Below are 18,531 nucleotides of genomic sequence, written 5' to 3'. Positions count from 1 at the left end.
TTGTCATCGAGCAAAAACGGGAGCTGGAAGCATGTAAATATAATAATAACCACTGCAGCCAAGAAGAGTGCCTGACGAGCCCAGTTGTAAGTAAGCTATTAAGACTCGACTGTACACCGTGTTCGTGTTTTCCTCCGAAAACAATAAGTTCCGTTGGAGCAGTCTTTCAACGCCTCTCTGTCTCTCGCAAGAAAAGTTGACCCACACAACAAAGTAAAGCTATTTTTCGGCTACGAGCCGACAGGGACCCCGCCGTATTAGTCAGAGGTCCCTTTACTACAGTTCGGAGTCGCGGACCTTCAGTAATAGTAATAAATCACACAGCAATAGTACATTCACGTTGTTGTAAAAAGCACGATAATATATTAAGTAATCCAAAGTATTCAGAATACGTTACTCTCATTGAGTAACGTAACGGAATACGTTACAGAATACATTTTGGGGCATGTATTCTGTATTCTGTAACGGAATACATTTTAAAAGTAACCTTCCCAACACTGCTGACTGATGACATTTTCAGCACGAGAGACGAGAGGAAAATCGCTTCTGTCAGTAACGCACACCACCTCCTGCTATTCATCACTCCTAATCTCTCCGTCTCTCTACTGTGTATTTAAATCACCTCATTTTGTCTCATCTGTGTTTTCTTTTGGTTTCCTTATTTACTTTTGTGCATGCTGCCCGCTTTCTGTTCTTGCATAACACTGAGTTTTTCTGTACAGATGCTTAAACATACCAGGCAAAAAAAAAAGATGATAAAAAAATCCCATGTTTGCTTTTTTTAAGCCCCAAAACTCATCATTCTTCTGTGGATCCACCAGGAATATAAAAATTTGGCTTTTCTTAAAAATACAATAAAATAAAAATCTAAGACAACTTAAGCGTGCCGAGTTATACTAACTAATTATTCAGTGAGAATGACTAACATGAACTTAATGTCTTATGCCAAAGGAAAACAGTTAAATGCAGTTTATATAACCTGAGTCCTTTTGTTCATGAGGACAGTTCTCCTCTCCTCCAAGAGGCTTCTTCAGTTGTTCGTGTAGAGTCCCAGGTATTTAACCACAAGTGGGGGTTTCCCTATAAGTGTGGTGCTGATGCTAAAGTTGGAAGAGAAAAACTAATTTTGCTCCTTAGCAAGGTTTTTTCTTTCCCCAACTTGCCTGATGAGTCCTAAATCTTGTCCTCTATTCAGTAATTTAAAATATTTTAAAATAATGTTTCCCACTTTTCAATGCATCCATATTGGCCCCTCCCTACCTGTGCGACTGACTCCACACTGACACTCCCACTCGCTCCCTTAGGTCTTTGTCTTCTGCTCACCGCCCCGTCTCGCCATTATGGGGAACAGAGCTCTCGGCCGCTCTGCTAGCCGGCTCCAAAGTTCACTTCTGATATAAGTAATACAGGATCTCTTCCCTTATTCAAGTCAAGCAGAGCCAGCTCAGCCGGACGAGCCTCAGCCGTACATCTGCGCAGCGTTAAAGGAACGCTGCTTTTATTAACATCTGGGCACCGACCCGGAACACGAACACTCACCGGGAGTTATTCAGCGCTGCAGGAGCCTCAGTCATGGTGGCCAACAACAGCTAAACCTTAACATTTTTGTCAGCTACGCAAACACTGGAAACCACATCGCACAGCCTCAACAAAATGACTGGAATGACTGAAATAACAATCACAGCACAAGCAGAGTTAAACATTAATAGTCCCACGGGGCACTGCGAGGCTTTGCCAATGCAAAGTGTTCTGTACTTCAAAAAACAAGCCATGAATTATTAAAAGGAAACAAGTACGCACAAACACACTCCTCAGTCTGTTGGATGAAGGTAAGGATAACTCAACATAACTCAGTAAGCTTCAAAAACTAGCACAACTAAGTTAATTAGACCAATTAAATTAGGCGAGAGTTGTTTACAGTGCTTTACACGGCAGACAAGGACTCCATTAAGGTACCATTAACACTTTCTGTTGAGTGAGTTATTAATGAGAATAAGTCGTAATGGAGTAAGCCATGAAATGAAGCCAGATGCCTAATTATGTGTACTTTGTGTGTGTAATGTTTATGATGATGGCGATGATGCAGAAAACCAGCAGACCCCCCTCTCACACACACCTTCCTTGCCTGGTCATTGTCTTCGATCTGACCCAGATCCCTGCCGCTGGCCTGGGCGATCCTCTTTCCCGACACCAGATTCCCGACCATCACAGACGCAGGACCGATCTCTGGAGGAGGAGCAGGGAGACGGGGACGAGAGCTCGGTATGAACAAGAAATTGTTGCACGCAGAATCAAGCCGCCCATTCAGCAAATACAATAAACGGATTCTACATTTTTATCGGACTACAGTCAACGATAGTTAAAAAACATTACTGGTATAAATGCAAAAATACGGATTGAATTGTCACGGCAGGAAACGCACAGCTGTCAACAATGGCTGCGATGTAATCGAGCGCCGCACAGGGCCGTGACAGACCGACTGTGAGTCAGCACGCACAACATCAGGACCCTGGAAGTGGGGCGGCCAAACTGAGAAGCTGATTTTTTAAATTTGTGCTTTCTTGGAACATTTTTGTCTTCGATTCTCTTTTCTTTGTTTGGGTCGTTCCATCTAAACTCCGGTTGACACCTCTGCTTGCCTGAGCTGGAAACGGTGAACACATCCAATCACTGAAGCCAGCGTTCGGCTATTTTATCAGAAGTCACATTCACATACAGTGACATGCTGCCCATCATTTCAAGCTCAGATGAGGAGGCAGGAGGGGTTGTGATGTTTCACACTGATTTGAGTCACGCAGATTTAGTGAGTGAAACAGCTTAGAAAGCTTACTGGTTTCTTTAAAGCACTCCTTTCCCACAAAAGTAATCCTGCGTGTGTAAAAACTCCACTTAAGGACATCTAGTGTGTTTATATGTGACATCAAGTTGTTCTATAAGCTATAAGAGCCTCTATAACGAGGATCCCTTAACTGTGCTCCCACGTATTCGCTCGTCCTCGTACTGTACCTGGCTGCTTCTGCCGGGGTTTGGGCAGGTTCGTTACGCAGGTGTGCGGACACATGAGCACGTTGCAGGGGTGCAGCGCACCCTCCAGGAAGAGCTGCTTGGTCTCGGACAGGTGGATGCCACCCAGTGGAGTCTTGGGCAGAGTGTTGGAGGGGACCAGAGCCAGGCAGTACACCCCCACCTGGTGGATACCGTCTATCGCCTGGAAGACATCGTGTTGGGAGAGGTATGCTTAGATTTATAGATGAAACAATGTATCGAAGGTAATAACTAAGATAATAAATCATATTATTATGCTGTTGCTTTGATTACTATAATATTAGTGTTTGATCGTTTTTTGCTCCATCGTTTCATCTCAGCTTCTTTTGAAATCGCTGATTGCTTCTGCAACCCGACAAACCAAATGGAAAAACACGCGGGCGGAATCTGCAGCGGTGAAGGAATAAAGAGAAATGGTTTTACTGCAGCAGTTAAAACTCCAGACGGCTTTTATAGCTTTGCCACAGTCGCCACGCTGGCTCAGAGACTGTGAGCTCAGGTTTTATCTATACAGTATGAATGCATAATATAGTATCACAAGCTGTGTGTGTGTTTATATGACTCTGGGAGTGAAGGAGGCTGTGAGAGCTGTTTTGTCACTTCAGCAAGTGGGCTGTTAAAATGTGTCTGCTGTGTTAAAGGACCAGGCTGGTTCTATTCTGCAGTTTTCCAGCTTCTGATGAAAAGACAAAAAGACAAGTTGTGTTAGATTTTTAGATTTTGAACTCCAAAATCCTACGTTGGCTCGTTTTCAAGTTATCGCATTCACAAACTTGGGTGTCCACACTACCGAACCCAGTGGGTTGACGACAATATCCCATCAGTCATTCATGGCTAATGGTAAAAACAGCTCACAGATACTTTTTGACAACAGAATTCTCAGAATTACAGGTTAAAAAGTACTCAGTAACTCTTTGAGGTTATTTAACAGAAAAAATGTTGTCATCAGACAGAAATGAGCTTCACTAAGTCGTCTAATTTTACCAGAGTCCTTCCACAAAGTTTTACAGCCTGCTCCAGAGTAAACACACATGGACACTTCTCACACATCATTGTCAGCTGAGGTTAACAGTGTACTGTCAGTGTACGTGGATATATACACTTTTAGTGGGAGTGGGTCTAGTCCGGAGTCACTTTGCTGTCTGAGTACACTCACTACAGATGAATGGTGTCCCAAGCTTTTCAAGTATATTTAAATAGGTGAATTATCTAATCAATGCTCTACCGACCATATTGTTTTTTTATTGATAATTGTTGATATTATTTAAAATCAGTATATACAATTTTTTTCTTTCTTTCTTTTACACAAACATGTAAAAGAACATAACATGCCGGTTAGCCACATGGGGTACAGATGCAGTTAGGCAGTCTAAATAAAAGGTTTGTTCTATAGCAGGGGTGGGGGAACTCCAGGCCTCGCGGGCCTGCAGGCTTTAGATGTGTCCTTGATCCAACACAGCTGATTTAAATGACTAAATTACCTCCTCAACATGTCTTGAAGTTCTCCAGAGTCCTGGTAATGAACTAATCCTTTGATTCAGGTGTGTTGACCCAGGGTGAGATGTAAGACCTGCAGGACACCGGCACTCGAGGCCTGAAGTTCCCCACCCCTGCTCTATAGCAACCACCATAGCTAGGATTATACGCTCTTCTTTTCCAAATTTGCTTCTAAATCTGTCAGAGATGACTCATTTTTAGTCGTGTCAACTCTCTCAACAGTTCTTTGTTGTACAATGGAAAACTGGCATCACAGGGATTAAGTCCTGCTAGTTTACTTCATGTTACAGTAGCTCTCTCAATAGCAACCAGTGTAAAACTGAACTGAACTGAATAAATATCCCTGCAGATGAGCCCTTTGCCACTGATACCTGATCGAGAATCATAATCATAATGGAGAGAGGTACGAGTACAGAGCCAGGCAGCCAAAATCAAACTACTGCAGCAGGAAATGACAATCCTGTCTGAAATATGAGCATACCTGCAAAACTCGACTCATCCACTGAAAGCTGTCCTCCTCAGTCGAGTCCGGCCGCTGCTCAGCCACGACCACGATCCTCTCATCATGGAGCACCGTGATGGAAAACACTGCTATCCTGCAGAACACACAGAATTAGCACATTTCATTGCATGCAGTTTAACTGCGCTCCACACAGCCAGCCACCAAAATGACCATAAAGTCCAATCAGCAGCTTATAATATTTGTGAAGGGGCGGATTTATAGTGGCGCTGCTGCGTTAATGTGTTTGAACCACATCTCCCTTTTCTAAATTAAACACAAGCTCCACAATAACGAGAAACAACCTGCTTAGAAATTAAAGCAATATTAACGCTTACCGTCCTCTGTAAACGAACTTCATGGGCTCCACAGCCAGCGCCGTAGCAACAATGTCGTCAGCATTGTGCCGACGCCCACCGACCACCATCAGACCGTCCATCTTCCCAGCAACAAAGATCAGACCTGCAGGTCCGATGAATCCCAGCAGGCCGGTCCTGGTGAAGGGGAACTCGCTGATGGGAGTGCCGTTGTTGGACACGGGAAAGACCTGCAGAGGTTTTAAAGACACGACATGTAAACAAAACGCACACAAGATAAATAAACAACCGAAGCATTCACGCTCTCACCTCGAACGTGTTCTTGGTCATACCGGCCAGGCCGTAATAGGAGGTCCCCGTGGCAACAGTACAAACGCACATCTCTCCGATCTCGTCTGTTTTACAGAGCTGGGGAACACCTTCGAGCTTCACTACACACATCAGACCTACAGGCAGAAAGACAGACGCTCTGGGAAATCCATTCTTACTGGTTACAGTGTCGTCTTACAGCAAAGTTAAAATAAAAGTTTTAACTATTCCCAGACTTCAAATCAGGTATTTGTAAGGCAGGTATTTCCTCCTCCATCTCCCATGCACGGAGGAAATACTCCGTCTCCCATCAGGGAAAGGAAACAGTTTTCTCTTGTTGACTAATTTCGTGATTCTTACCTGCAGAATGAAGTAAGTCAGAAATAAGGACAACAGTGAGTCTCTTTTTTGACCTTAATGACCTTAACTCCACCTTTAAGGTCTTAATTAAGTGCATCAATACCAAAAACATATATAACTCCTTAAAAACAAATCCTGAAATCATGCAGTAAATAAACAAAACAAGCAAAAGTCTTGCGCAGGTTCGATAGATGTAAAAATAAAGTAAACAATCGCTCAGAGTCATGACGGCATCATGCTGAAAGCAGACTACTCTTTGGCTTTAGCGGACAAACGTAAATTATATATATACATTAAAAAAAGTCTCACAACTTCAGCAGTGCTCGGTTCAAACTCTGCTTTTTGGACATCTGTCTCACCTCCGGGCATGACGGAGCCGACATCCTGCAGCGTGAGCACCGACAGCTTCTCCTCCGAGTCGACCCGGATCACGCCGTGACTCAGACCCTGCATGGACAGGATGCCGCGACCAGGAGGGGTGGTGCCCTCCTCCAGCGGCCTGCAGGAGGGAGAACACAACATTTATCAGAAATAAGTGTGTGTAAGAAGTAAGTAGCTACAAATTAGTTTTAGAGTCCAGACACGTCTTGGGGAAGTAAAGACAGTCCAGGGAAATAACCTGAAAATCAAAATATCATGAAAATAAATGATATATTTATGACACAACAGCATTGATGGAAACATTTCTAGAGTCAGGAGACTGTTTAAATTATGGAGGCAGTAAAAGTTATTTTGGAAAACTGATATTTTCAAAAACGGTTACATTTGGGGCCATTTTTGAAAGACTGGACCTCTTTGGAGGCTGAAGACATTTTCATAATTCAAGCACATTAATGGAAGAAGAAGTTTTAGGAAGTGCAATTTAAACGTTGCAATACTTTAACAAAGTCAAAATACTTCAGCGACGTGAGGACAGCGACACGTCTTTTTAGAAAAGAGGAAGCAATTTCAGTGTTTTTGGAAAGTTCGGGTGTTTTTAGAAAGTGTGGACAGTTTAGGGAGGAGAGCACTTACTCTGTCCCCAGTCATTACCAGGACATTTTAAGGGTAATTAAGTTTAGGCTGAAGTGAGGATTAGAGGCTAAGAACTGCTGTGTGTCAGTGAAGGTCCTCACAAATACCATATAAACGTGTGTGAGTGAAGTTTAAAGGTTTTCCTCTAAACACAGAGCTCATAATCCCCCACACCCAGCGAGGAAAAGCTCTTTATTAGCACACAGAAGCAGAGATGCAAACACTCAGCCTCAAAGTGTTTTAATCAATAAAAAAATGAAAAGCCAACATGTGACTGGCAGCTGCTCTGACTGTAAATGTGGCGTTCAGATGTTAAACTACAGACTGGATGATTAAAGAGGTGGAAGTGTAAGTTTAGTGTTTTAAAACCTATGAAACTGTAAATTTAAGGTCATAAAATAGTAAAAAAGGACAGTGGAAGGAGGTTAAAGCCATTATAAAGTAGAAATATCTCGCTTAAAGTTTGTCTTTAAATGCTAGAAAGCAAATAAATTTGTACTAATTATATCTGTGTGTCTTGTGGTGAATACAGCTGAAAAGAGTGTGTGTTTGTGTGAGTGTGTGTACCTGCGTATAGCCACAGTCAGCGCCTCGGGGGAGCTGGCACACGGGCAGATGACCTCCGGCTTCAAACCTTTCGTCTGGAAGACGTTGAGGAAGGCGTCACAAGACGAGATCGACCCTGAGAGACAATCAAACACTTAAAGGCTTTTTGCGAAAGCAGAGGCGGCTCATTGCTGGTTTTAACGATTACTTCTTCATTTCTAAGCTTTTAGAAACTAACCAATAAAATAAACCAGTCACAGCTCCAAATGTAACCTTTTACGCATCTCTTGTTAACTTTTTTGAAAAGGATCTAAATAAAGAAATGTTTTTCAGGTAACTTGGATACACTGAACACTTAAACAGGGCCCTGCAGGTGTGAGTACACGAACAATCCAGCAGCAATGTTTTAGGGGAAACGCCTCTTCAGCTCATCAGTCATTTGATCTGAACCCACTAAAACATATCTGGAATAAGAGCGCTCAGAGAACACAGGGTAAGGCCTACACTAACTTTGATGTTTTATGATGTTTTTCATGCCCTTTTGTTTGATGTGGCTTCTAGATATTTCTTCTGAAGGTCAACTTTGACCTTGGACACTAACAGTGAAGCTCCCAACTCCTAAAAAACCAATCTTACATCACTAAACATTATCAGTGTACAAATAAATGTGAGTTGGATATTTAGCAGGTAAAGGAGACACTTTAAACATATATTAAAAAGACTGTTAGCTTACAGGGATTTGAACCATCAGCCACTACAAGCATCCGCAGGGAGCTCAGATTGACATCCCGCTGATCCCGGTGGGCCACCAGAGCCCAGTGCATATCCCGCGACTTCACACAGGCCACCTTAGCTGGAAATAAAACATCGCCGGTTAAATTACTGAATTTGTCATTTCAAACAGAAGGAGACTCATCAGATATGTTATGTCACCTTTGTACTGGCAGACTTTTTGGATCCAGGACAGCGGGTTGACCTTCATGAGGGCGTAGGGAATACTGATGACGTGCATCATGTTCATCACACTCTGACAGACGCACACAGAGACACATTAACAGAGATGAAGATGTGCAGAGTTAAAGAAGTGAAACGGACAGAAAGCTGATTATTTTCAGCTCAGATTTACTCACATACTGTACGTGAGTACTTGACCTGAGTATTTTCTTCTCAAAGGCACGTTACACTCCACCGCAGCTCGGAAAGAAATGCTGCTTCCTTTACCGCACTGCATTAATCTGACGGCAGAGAGCCGCTGAACTGAGCGAACTGAGGCCAAAAGTCAGCGCGCTCAGGTTTGTTCTGCCTCTGGTACCCGGATGGTGTCAGATTTGGCTTCATTTTAGTCTGGCTAAGACTTCGAGGTGCACATTAAAGCCAGACTGGGTGGAGAACTGGTATTTATAAATCACAGCTGGACTGAATATGTGCACGTGTGGTGGATCGAAATGGGTTAAGATGCAGAACTTCAGCACCAGGAGGCGGAGGAAAGTGTAACTGGGCAGTAAATATATACATTTAAAATTAATTCATATAACAACTGCAATAAACACTGTGAACTGGGAACTTTTAGTAATTTAAGTAGATTTTACAGAGCATGTCTCACGTCATGTATGTTATATATGTTAAGTTCTGGGGCACAAACTAGCTTTTTAACTGTAATTACATTTTTTTTAAGTAAATTCATATTTGAGGCAAAGAGTTTGTTTAACAAAACTATCGTCTTGGAATTGTAGTTTCATACAAAAGTTTTCTTACTGTCTGGATGGCGTGCCACAGTCCTACATCCTTCTTGAAGTCTAGTACATTCACAATGGTCTCAGCTGAGAAACAGAAACAGAGCAAGTCAAACTTCAACATCTGAGCGTCGGAGAGAAACAGCCGACCGTAGCAGGACAGCAGCGCTGTTCAGAGGTTTAATCAACAAGAGTAAATGTGTGTACTACCTTCTGTGTATGAGCAGGACTGTGTGATGGCCTGGCAGTGCGTGAGCATCGCTATCCTCATCACCGTCACTCCGAGGACGCTGCCGTCCTTACACGTCTTATACTGGACAGACAGAAACAGAAGCAGAGTGACGAGGCGGTTTGTTCCCGCGTGCGTGACGATCGTCGATACACAAAAATTCCACGTGTGCTTCTTCCAAGCACGAACGAGAGCCAGAGTGGAAGCACCAAAAACTGCAGTTCCTCGAACGACCGCTTCCCCCACAGACTTTTTTCCCCATCTTTTATTTACAGACTGTGTTTACTTAAAGTATCTACGAGACCCAGAACATCCACGTCCACGTTTCAGTTTTTTAGTGGAGTCAAATTAGTGTCTGCAGCTCAGCCAATAAGCAATTTTTAAAAATATTGATTGTTAAATTTAAGGCTTTTTTTTTTTTTTACACTAACTTCCCAAAAACCTAAATGATGTCTGAGTGCTGTGCAGTGACAGTAATCAGTGAGAGTCTGCACAAAATAAGATCTAATAAGGGCAGGGATAGCTCAGTAGGTAGAGTGGTGGCCCCATGATCGGAAGGTTGGGGGTTCGATTCCCCTGAACAACTACCCTGAGGTACCCCTGAGCAAGGTACCGTCCCTACACACTGCTCCCCGGGCGCCCAGTGGCTGCCCACTGCTTCACTGAGTGAATGGGTTAAATGCAGAGAGGGATTTTCCCCACGGGGACCAATAAAGTACACTTTCTTTCTTTCTTTCTTTGTCTGAAAAGTCTGACATCAGTCGGACAAACGCACATTATTGGTCGCTTTTAAAGCTATGAATCATTTTGAGTCGTAACATTTTTCTTTTTTAATGTCACTGAAAAACTAACATTTCTTTTTAAGCCACTATAAAGTGCACCGCAATACTTTCGCCCATCTCGACTGATTCGTGGCTTCTGTTAAAAATAAAAGGTCATTTTTCAATCGTCCGTTTTCTTTAATCATTTTCCTTTAAGCCTTTTTCAAGCTGCAGAGCAATCAGGGAGACATTTCACCTGGCTGCCCGTGCAATTACTAGAGACGTTAGATTCAAATCAATCAGACAGGACGACAGGATTGAGCGGCGAAGCGTCCACCGAGCTGTGGTGAGATTCTAAGCTGGAGGACATGTAGCAGCATTGATTTCACGACTGAAACAACACGGGTGGAAATGTTTTGATGGCCTGACGAGAACATGCATCTGTGTTTCTGTCATCGTTTGAGTTACCTCGATGTAGGCAGTGTCCTGATTGGCTTCCTTGATGTGTGGGAACCAGTCTCGGGGTGGTTTGGAGAGGTGTTTGGACTCCGTGACGAACCACATCACCTTCGGCCAGCCTGAACGCCCATGGAGACAAAACAAACATCCCTTTAACGTTCACGTGTTGCTGGTTAAAGGATTATTTTACTCCACTTAGCCTTTTTTTTTTTTTTTTAGAAAAACATTAACTTTATTCTATTATTTGACTATGAAAAGGAACAGAAAGCAACATGAATGCTTTTAGATTTTTCTCTTCGACAGAACTGAAACTTTGGACTTCACTGCTTTGCTGCAACAGCTGCTGACAGTGCAACAAGGTTTTATTTACACGAAGACAACAAGTATAAAAATGCAGACAAATTATCCATCGATCTTCTTCTGGGGGCGGGTCACAGGGGCAGCAGCCTAAGCAGAGAAGCCCAGACCTCACTCTCCCTGGCCACCTCCTCCAGCTTGCCCAGGGGAACACCGCCAAGGCATTCCCAGGCCAGCCGAGAGATATAATCCCTTCAGCGTGTCCTGGGTCTGCTCCAAGGCCTCCCCCAGTGGGACATGCCTGGAACACCTCACCCAGGAGGCGCCCAGGAGGCATCCTTGTCAGATGCCCGAACCACATCAACTCTTCCATGAATCACTACCTTATCATGGTGGAGGGGTATCTGTGTCCCAGGGATCCCAGGGGCTATGTTGTCGGGGGGCTTTTGTCCCCTGGTAGGGTCACCTGTGGCAAACTGGTCCTGGGTGAGGGACCAGGAAAAGAGCGATTCAAGAGACCCCTATGACAAGACCATCGAGGGAACAGTTCACCCTGCCCGGGATAGTGTTACTGGGGCCCCGCCCTGGAGCCAGGCCTGGGGAGGGTGCCCGAGGGCGACCATCTGGTGGCTGAGCCTTAGTCCATGGAGCCTGGCCAGGTACAGCCCGAAAAAGGGACATGGGCCCATCCTCCTGTAAGCCCATGTCCTGCAGCAGGTGCCGTAGGGGTCGGGCAATGTGTCCAGGAGCGGAGGCCCTGGTGGACCAAACCCCAACTACCAAACAGACAGATTAGTGTTCTGGTTATATCTCTATATAATAACAGTAAGTTACTGAGTGCATTGTGCAGTTAAATCGTCGTCACTTTGAGAATTTAATGGAAAAATGTATAAATGTATGAGGTACAAGCAGTTAATGTGAACTTAATGAGAACTAACAGCAGAATGATTCCATCTTATTGCTAATTTATCACCATCTCGATGCACCAAAGTCGATTTGAAGACGGCAGCTGACTGTGATTGGTCGCAGTCCACTCTGTGGTCTCCAGTCACTACTGTGTTACTGTAGCATAAGCTAACGTGGCTAACGTCAACACCGCACAAACCAATATGTGACGTCCACCCACACATGTATGTAGTGAGTTACAGTGTGGGCTGCAAACTGAGCCTTATTCATTGAGTCATGGAAAACTGAGAATGCTGAATAATAACTTGGAACAACTGACAACTATCACAGAGTTTGTTTGAGACTGAAGTCATAAAACAAACAAACAAAAAGTTTCTCAGTTCACGTCTCATTACTCTGCTGCACCTCATCTCTTAATTGTCTTTGCAGATGCTTTAATTCAAAGAGACATAAACTCAGAGTCAGTGTGTGATTCATTCTGGCATCCTGGATGAGACGCAGATCAAATTACCAACCTTTAACGCTGAGTCGCAATCGCACCCGTTTGTGAATATAAGCAAAACAATAACGTGTGAAAACTGTGCTGCAAGAGCGACTGGCGCCCTCACAAAGACAAATTATAATTATTATGAGGATGTTTTTCTCCGTGCTGAGCTGTTGCTCGGATGAAAACGAGTGAATGCAGATTGCCGAGTACATGAAGGCTGTTAATGCCTGAATTTACTGCTGCTGATTCTGCAGGGGAGCGAGACAGAAGAAACAATCAGAACGAGATGAGCTTATAGCCTGCTGATCAATAAGGGGAGCACTCCACTTTAATGACACACACACACTAAATCCAGGCTGAATAAGGAGCAATAAAATCTGCTAGCATGATGTTGCTATTTATACATCCATTACTGCAAAGCAAACAGTGGTTATTAATCAGCAGGAGATTCTCTCTTTTCGTTCACCGCTAACGTCTCTTTTTCCTCCATCTATCACATGACTTGCATCCATTTTTCTCTTCCCTCAGTCGTGTCAGTTATTCTGCTATCGACTTGCATTACCACTTCTCTGACTCTCTCTCTCTGTCTCCTTGTCATCCATTACTCAAACCCAGCCGTCTGCAGTCATCAGTCTGTCCATTTATCCAACTGAACAGCGGGACCACGCTCTGAACTCTGAACCACGTGTTTGTCTGCAGTCTCGTTCAGCCAGTTTGAAAGTTTTAAACGCCGCATTGTCAGGACATCATGTTCAGTCCTGATAATTGCAAGAGTCTGGTGGTGGATTAAGATTCGAATTTGTGATTTAAATAAAGGTTATGGTTATTTTTTGTGGATTTGCGGCTCAAGAAATGGAAAGAGCTGAGAGGGAATTTTGTGATTGCTCACAGAGAGTTTGCTCGGCTCGTCTGTTTGCCAGTGAGATTATACTAAAAATCACTGAGGATCATTTCATAAATCTAGTGGAGATTTGGAGCAAAGCAACAAAACATGGACCACTTTCTTTAAAACTGCAAAAAGGAGCTTTTTGGCAGCTTTGGCAGAGGATGCACTTTTACCTTCACGATGTGCTTTGTTTGAATGGATTGTCCCACCTCCCTGCAGGGGTGTCAAACTCAATTTCACCGAGGGCCACAATGAAAAATGACAATCACATCCAGACCCAAACACATCTGGATTTAATTCATTTACATGTCACACACAGCAGAAATCAGATCAAACAGTTAACAGAAAAAGTGAAACCCTGACACAGCTGACCTGCAGGCCTCATGTTTGCCTTAAATCAGGGATGTCAAACCAGTTGCCCACTTTGGCCTTAAGTGGGTCAATCTGTAAAGACATTTACTTACACATCGAATCCTTCAGCTATCTTCATATATATAAAGCAAAGTGTCGTCTTAATACTATGTCTCAGTTGTTTTCTCGATGATAAAGAAATAGTGATGTAGTAAAGAAAAAAATCTGTCAGGACGACTCTTTGGGTTTAAGCTTTAAGAGATAAATGTATGAAATTACACATTAATTAACAATCAATTGTTTATCTATTATTTAATTACTTTAGTCCATGGCCATGAGGGAGGATTTTATTAGTAAGAAAAGCTGTAAAAATACAGAGAAGTCTGATTGAATTCGTTGGAGGGCCAACTCTGGTCCCCGGGCCTTCTGTTTGACACCACTGCCTAACAACTTTAGGTTGTCCCGATGTCTTTTTAAAATTATTTGAATACAGTTGCTTTCTAAATGGATTCTTTAAAATAATGACGCATTTGAAAAACTCAAATTTGAGCAGAACTTGTCCTAAAAAGCAGGTTAAAGATTTTTAATGGTTTCGGTTAAAAGTTGCAGTTTTTCTGCATATTTCTAAAGACGGACGCTGATTTTATTTCTAAACTACAATCCCCACTGCAGTCTAGATTTATTCAACACTTGTGTTTGTATGAGGATTAAAGATGCATGTATGGATGTTTTTACGAATAAATTTCATGTGCCTCTGACCTTTAAACTGTGGGATCTCTCCAGTGGGACTCTTGGGTAACCCTTTATGGCAGGCGTCACTGGTCAGAGCTACAGTCACTCCACAGCTCCCCAACAGAAACCCAATCTGCTGACTGCCGGCATCCTGCAGAGAGACAAAGACCATTGATCTGTGAGTCATCAGCAGGATTGGAATCAATGTGTAAGTGCTTTGTGGTCATCATCAGCTTCTCTGTTCTATAAGAGTCATGAAAGGGGAAATCTACAGTGCTGATTATGTGAAATTGTCAGGTTCGCTGGTTCAACTGTGATATTACAAACTAATTTCTACATATAAGAAATTATTCCTGAAACTCCCAAGAATGATTTCTTTTACCTTCCCCTAAAGCTCACTGCTTCCTCTGCTTGAAATCAAGCTGCTTTTAACGACTCTGAGGCAGTTACATCAGTCTGCAAATGTTACGTCTGCTCTTTGCCTTCTCTGTTAGACACAATATTCATACCTTTATCTGAGATTTAGCCTCAAAGTAAGTATATAAGGTGCATCTTTCATGATGCAACCAATGCCGATTAAGCTGCTGCCTAAGTTGGACAAAGCACAAAGGAGATCTCAGATCTCGGGAGTCCTCTCTTCCTGGTTAAGCACTGAATAGCAAACTTTAAAATGCTAATTAGTAAGTGTAGGTGTTGCCACAGTGAGATAAACAGCTCTCGCTGGGTGCAATAGAAACATTGCTAATGAAATAAAACAGCAACAGTCAACGTGAGAAGATGGAAAACCGTGTGGGAAAACACGATGGAAACATGGCGTTTCTGTCGGTTCCTGCTGCTGTTTCCTCGTTGCTCACTGCAGATTCGATGCACATCATAATTTACCTGCTTCTCTGTAAACAATCAGCCTGACAGGAAGGTGTAGTGAAGTGATCACTAGGCTGATCATCAGAAATCCACACTGACTACGAGACTCACACCAGCCCTCCTGGTTCCTCCCAGAGGATATTACAATGCGGAGCTACGCTCAGTCCAAACGATGACTCAAACAAATGTACGGCAGCAGCAGCGCAGTCGCTTCTTCAGAGACATTTGGCTCTCATTACACCTCAGCTCAAAGCTCAGCGGCCTCTGTGTTGAATCACAAAGTGCCTTCCAATGACTCATGTTTTCAGTGCTATCCCCCCCAGTGTTGCATTAGCTCCACTGACTGGTGTGAATTAGCTCTGCACGACTCTGCTGCACGTCCTCTGTTCAACCTGCTCATGCAGCTTCACTTCAGAAAATAAGACGACATTTAAATAGAAATGTTATCAAATTGTTCTTCCAACAATAGAAACTCCTCATTGTCAACCTTTAATGACCAATCCCCTCCTCATGATATAAAGCAGAGCATGTCTGAACCTGTGTGAATTATTCTTGTTTTCTTGGGTATTTGGTAATCTAAGAGATTCGAAACAAACTGCAAGGTACCTGATAACCTGATTCACACAAGAATTTCACTCGCATGTGCTGTGCCAGTGTGCCTGCACATGTGATGTGACAATAAAAAGTGATTTGATTTGATTTGATAACTGAGCACTGCAGACTGGTAATCCAGTTACCTACAGTTCAGCTCGGGCATGGATCCTTTTCTTGTTGAGCAGCAGCCAAGACATTGAGCTTTGTTGTGGCCTTTATATGCAAACATCCTGTGCCTGAAGACAGTGCACCAGTACCACCGATGCAGTGAAAGTACAGCAAAAAACAAATGGTGTGCGTCACATTTCCTACTTGATGAACTGCTAAAGCTAAGAAGATTTTATTAGAACAAGTCAATCACTTTTGCTGTTTGAAATCAATGCATGCAGTAACCTGGACTCTTACACCAGCTATGAAGCAATGAAGAAATCCAAAACCTCCTGTCAGGATCGACTTGAACTTGAGCAAAACATGTGGAGGGGGTGGTTATCCAACCTTCAACCCCATGATTAGTTTACAGCCTCCTTTTTGTTAGATGCTGTTGAGGAGACGTGGCACTCAAAGGTCCACGAACGCTCCCTGAATTCTGAACTAGATCCCCGAACGTGACGCCATTAATCATCGAGGAAGCCTGTAGTCACGGTGGCCCGTTAACACTGCTATTGGCCACACAAACATTGGAAATCACATCGCACCTTTTCAACAATCACCGTCTGAACAGAAAATACTGCAACAGCCAAAAAAACTACTACATCAATGACCTGACCCTTAAACAGCTTTACAGTCTTCAGAACCGTCCATACTAAGAAAAATTGAGGACTGCACTATTAAATAAAACAAGCATGGGTGCAAAAAATAATAAAAGTTACTGTTTTATTAAGGATACTGCTTCCATTTCTTTTTAATAAACAGTTTATATCCAGTTTTATGTAAATTAGTATTAAGGTTTCTTCTACTTGTATTAAACTGCAGTTTGCTGGCTGGTGTTTTGCCTTTTTTTTAATATTACAAAATACTTTTCACCATATAGTAATATTTAACGCCCACATATTTTTCACTATTCCTTAAATTTTAATTAGACGGTTTTCCTCTTACCTTCCTGGTCAGCGGTACTTCTATTGGCACAGGAACCACCTCAGCCAGCAGGCAGCCATAGAAGGCTGTCATGAAGGAGGCGGGGTCATTGTTAGGGAAAACTAGCGCCACCTACAGGCAGAATGAGACATAATACATGTGTTACAGATTAAAACGGGAAGAAATCTTTGGAAATTTCAGGATGGACAGAAAGTTATGATGTTGCCTTGATGGTTAACACTTACACCCCCGGAGAGCAGTCATTTCGGGGTAGTACCTTAGACCCCCGCGGAGTCATCATTTTGCGTTTCTACCTTTAAAAGCCGGAGAGCAGTCAAATGCTGGAAGTGGAAGCTAAATTGGCTAGTCATTCATATGTATATTGGGTCGTTACCTAGGAATTCTGGAGGGAGGGGATTGGGGGAGAAATCAACACACATGAGTCTAGGTCCTTTGTTGCTGACATTTATTGATAAAAACAGTAGTTTCATTTCATGTTATTTCCTTTTTCATTTCAAGCAAGGAAGTGGATGTAGTTAGTAAGTAAGATATTTCAGACATTATTCTGACACAGAGGAGGAGATACTGGAATTATAATTAGTATCTATGCATGCATTTGTGATTTTGTTTGACCTTCCCATTGCTCACAATTTGAATTTGTTCACACTGCAGATGAGTGTCTCAGTCCCCAAACAAGCTCTCTTTTTCGGTGGAGAAGCAGTCTCCTCATCCGCAGTGAGTGTGGAGAAATCAACACACATGAGTCTAGGTCCTTTGTTGCTGACATTTATTGATAAAAACAGTAGTTTCATTTCATGTTATTTCCTTTTTCATTTCAAGCAAGGAAGTGGATGTAGTTAGTAAGTAAGATATTTCAGACATTATTCTGACACAGAGGAGGAGATACTGGAATTATAATTAGTATCTATGCATGCATTTGTGATTTTGTTTGACCTTCCCATTGCTTACAGTACAAAAAACCAACCATTTGTACACATATGTACTAATAATAATAAAAAGTGAGTGCAACACTGCAACCCATCACCCCGTCGTTCAGTGGTCGTTGATCAGTGGTCCATTGTGGCACCATTCAGAGCACTGGTACAATAGTACCAGCAAGATATGGGAAGACATTGCAAATGTACTTGGATTTTAGGTTGCAAGCCACCCAAAACTTGATCCCAAACTTGTCAGGTTTACTTGCAAACACTTGGAGTGTTTCAGTATGCCATCTTAGGGAGAACTCAACACACATGTAGGTCCTTTGTTGCTGACATTTATTGATGAAAATAGAAAAAAAACCAACCGTTTGTACACATGTTTACAAATAATAACAAAAATTGAGTGAGTACATTACAACATTTTCAGCAATCACTCACAATCCTGGCACTGCCACGGTATCTGTCGCCTGCATTTACCACATGTGTACCTGTAGCAGTGAACACATCGCACAGTGGCCTGATTTTTTTTGCATCTGTGTTTGACCTGACACGTGGCCCTTTTTCCAGGGCTCGGTGTGGAGGGTTGTGTCCGAAGCAACTGTTCTTTTCTTTCCTTCTTCGCAGCTACAT

The 18,531-nt window shown here is 42.8% G+C and overlaps 1 protein-coding gene across 5 annotated transcripts in view; it reads right to left on the bottom strand.

Moving 5' to 3' along the window:
- Nucleotides 1-18,531, bottom strand: part of LOC113009931 (disco-interacting protein 2 homolog C) — a 204,964-nt gene that overhangs the window by 24,651 nt on the left and 161,782 nt on the right. For 3 of the 5 annotated variants that reach the window (XM_026148603.2, XM_080292961.1, XM_080292964.1), the window contains exons 10-23: nt 16,982-17,092; nt 14,456-14,579; nt 10,779-10,888; nt 9,531-9,633; nt 9,343-9,407; nt 8,521-8,614; nt 8,321-8,440; nt 7,609-7,723; nt 6,387-6,526; nt 5,668-5,804; nt 5,380-5,588; nt 5,024-5,138; nt 3,007-3,208; nt 2,117-2,226 (exon numbers count right to left, since the gene is read on the bottom strand). In XM_026148603.2, the coding sequence (XP_026004388.1) occupies nt 2,117-2,226; nt 3,007-3,208; nt 5,024-5,138; nt 5,380-5,588; nt 5,668-5,804; nt 6,387-6,526; nt 7,609-7,723; nt 8,321-8,440; nt 8,521-8,614; nt 9,343-9,407; nt 9,531-9,633; nt 10,779-10,888; nt 14,456-14,579; nt 16,982-17,092 (1,755 nt within the window). The remainder of the gene's footprint in view (nt 1-2,116; nt 2,227-3,006; nt 3,209-5,023; nt 5,139-5,379; nt 5,589-5,667; nt 5,805-6,386; nt 6,527-7,608; nt 7,724-8,320; nt 8,441-8,520; nt 8,615-9,342; nt 9,408-9,530; nt 9,634-10,778; nt 10,889-14,455; nt 14,580-16,981; nt 17,093-18,531) is intronic. The other 2 variants (XM_080292960.1, XM_080292963.1) reach the window with 1 other exon arrangement.

Source organism: Astatotilapia calliptera, chromosome 18, assembly GCF_964374335.1.
Source record: "Astatotilapia calliptera chromosome 18, fAstCal68.1, whole genome shotgun sequence".
In the NCBI taxonomy this organism is placed as follows: Eukaryota; Metazoa; Chordata; class Actinopteri; order Cichliformes; family Cichlidae; genus Astatotilapia; species Astatotilapia calliptera.
This window is presented reverse-complemented; position numbering and strand designations above follow the sequence as displayed.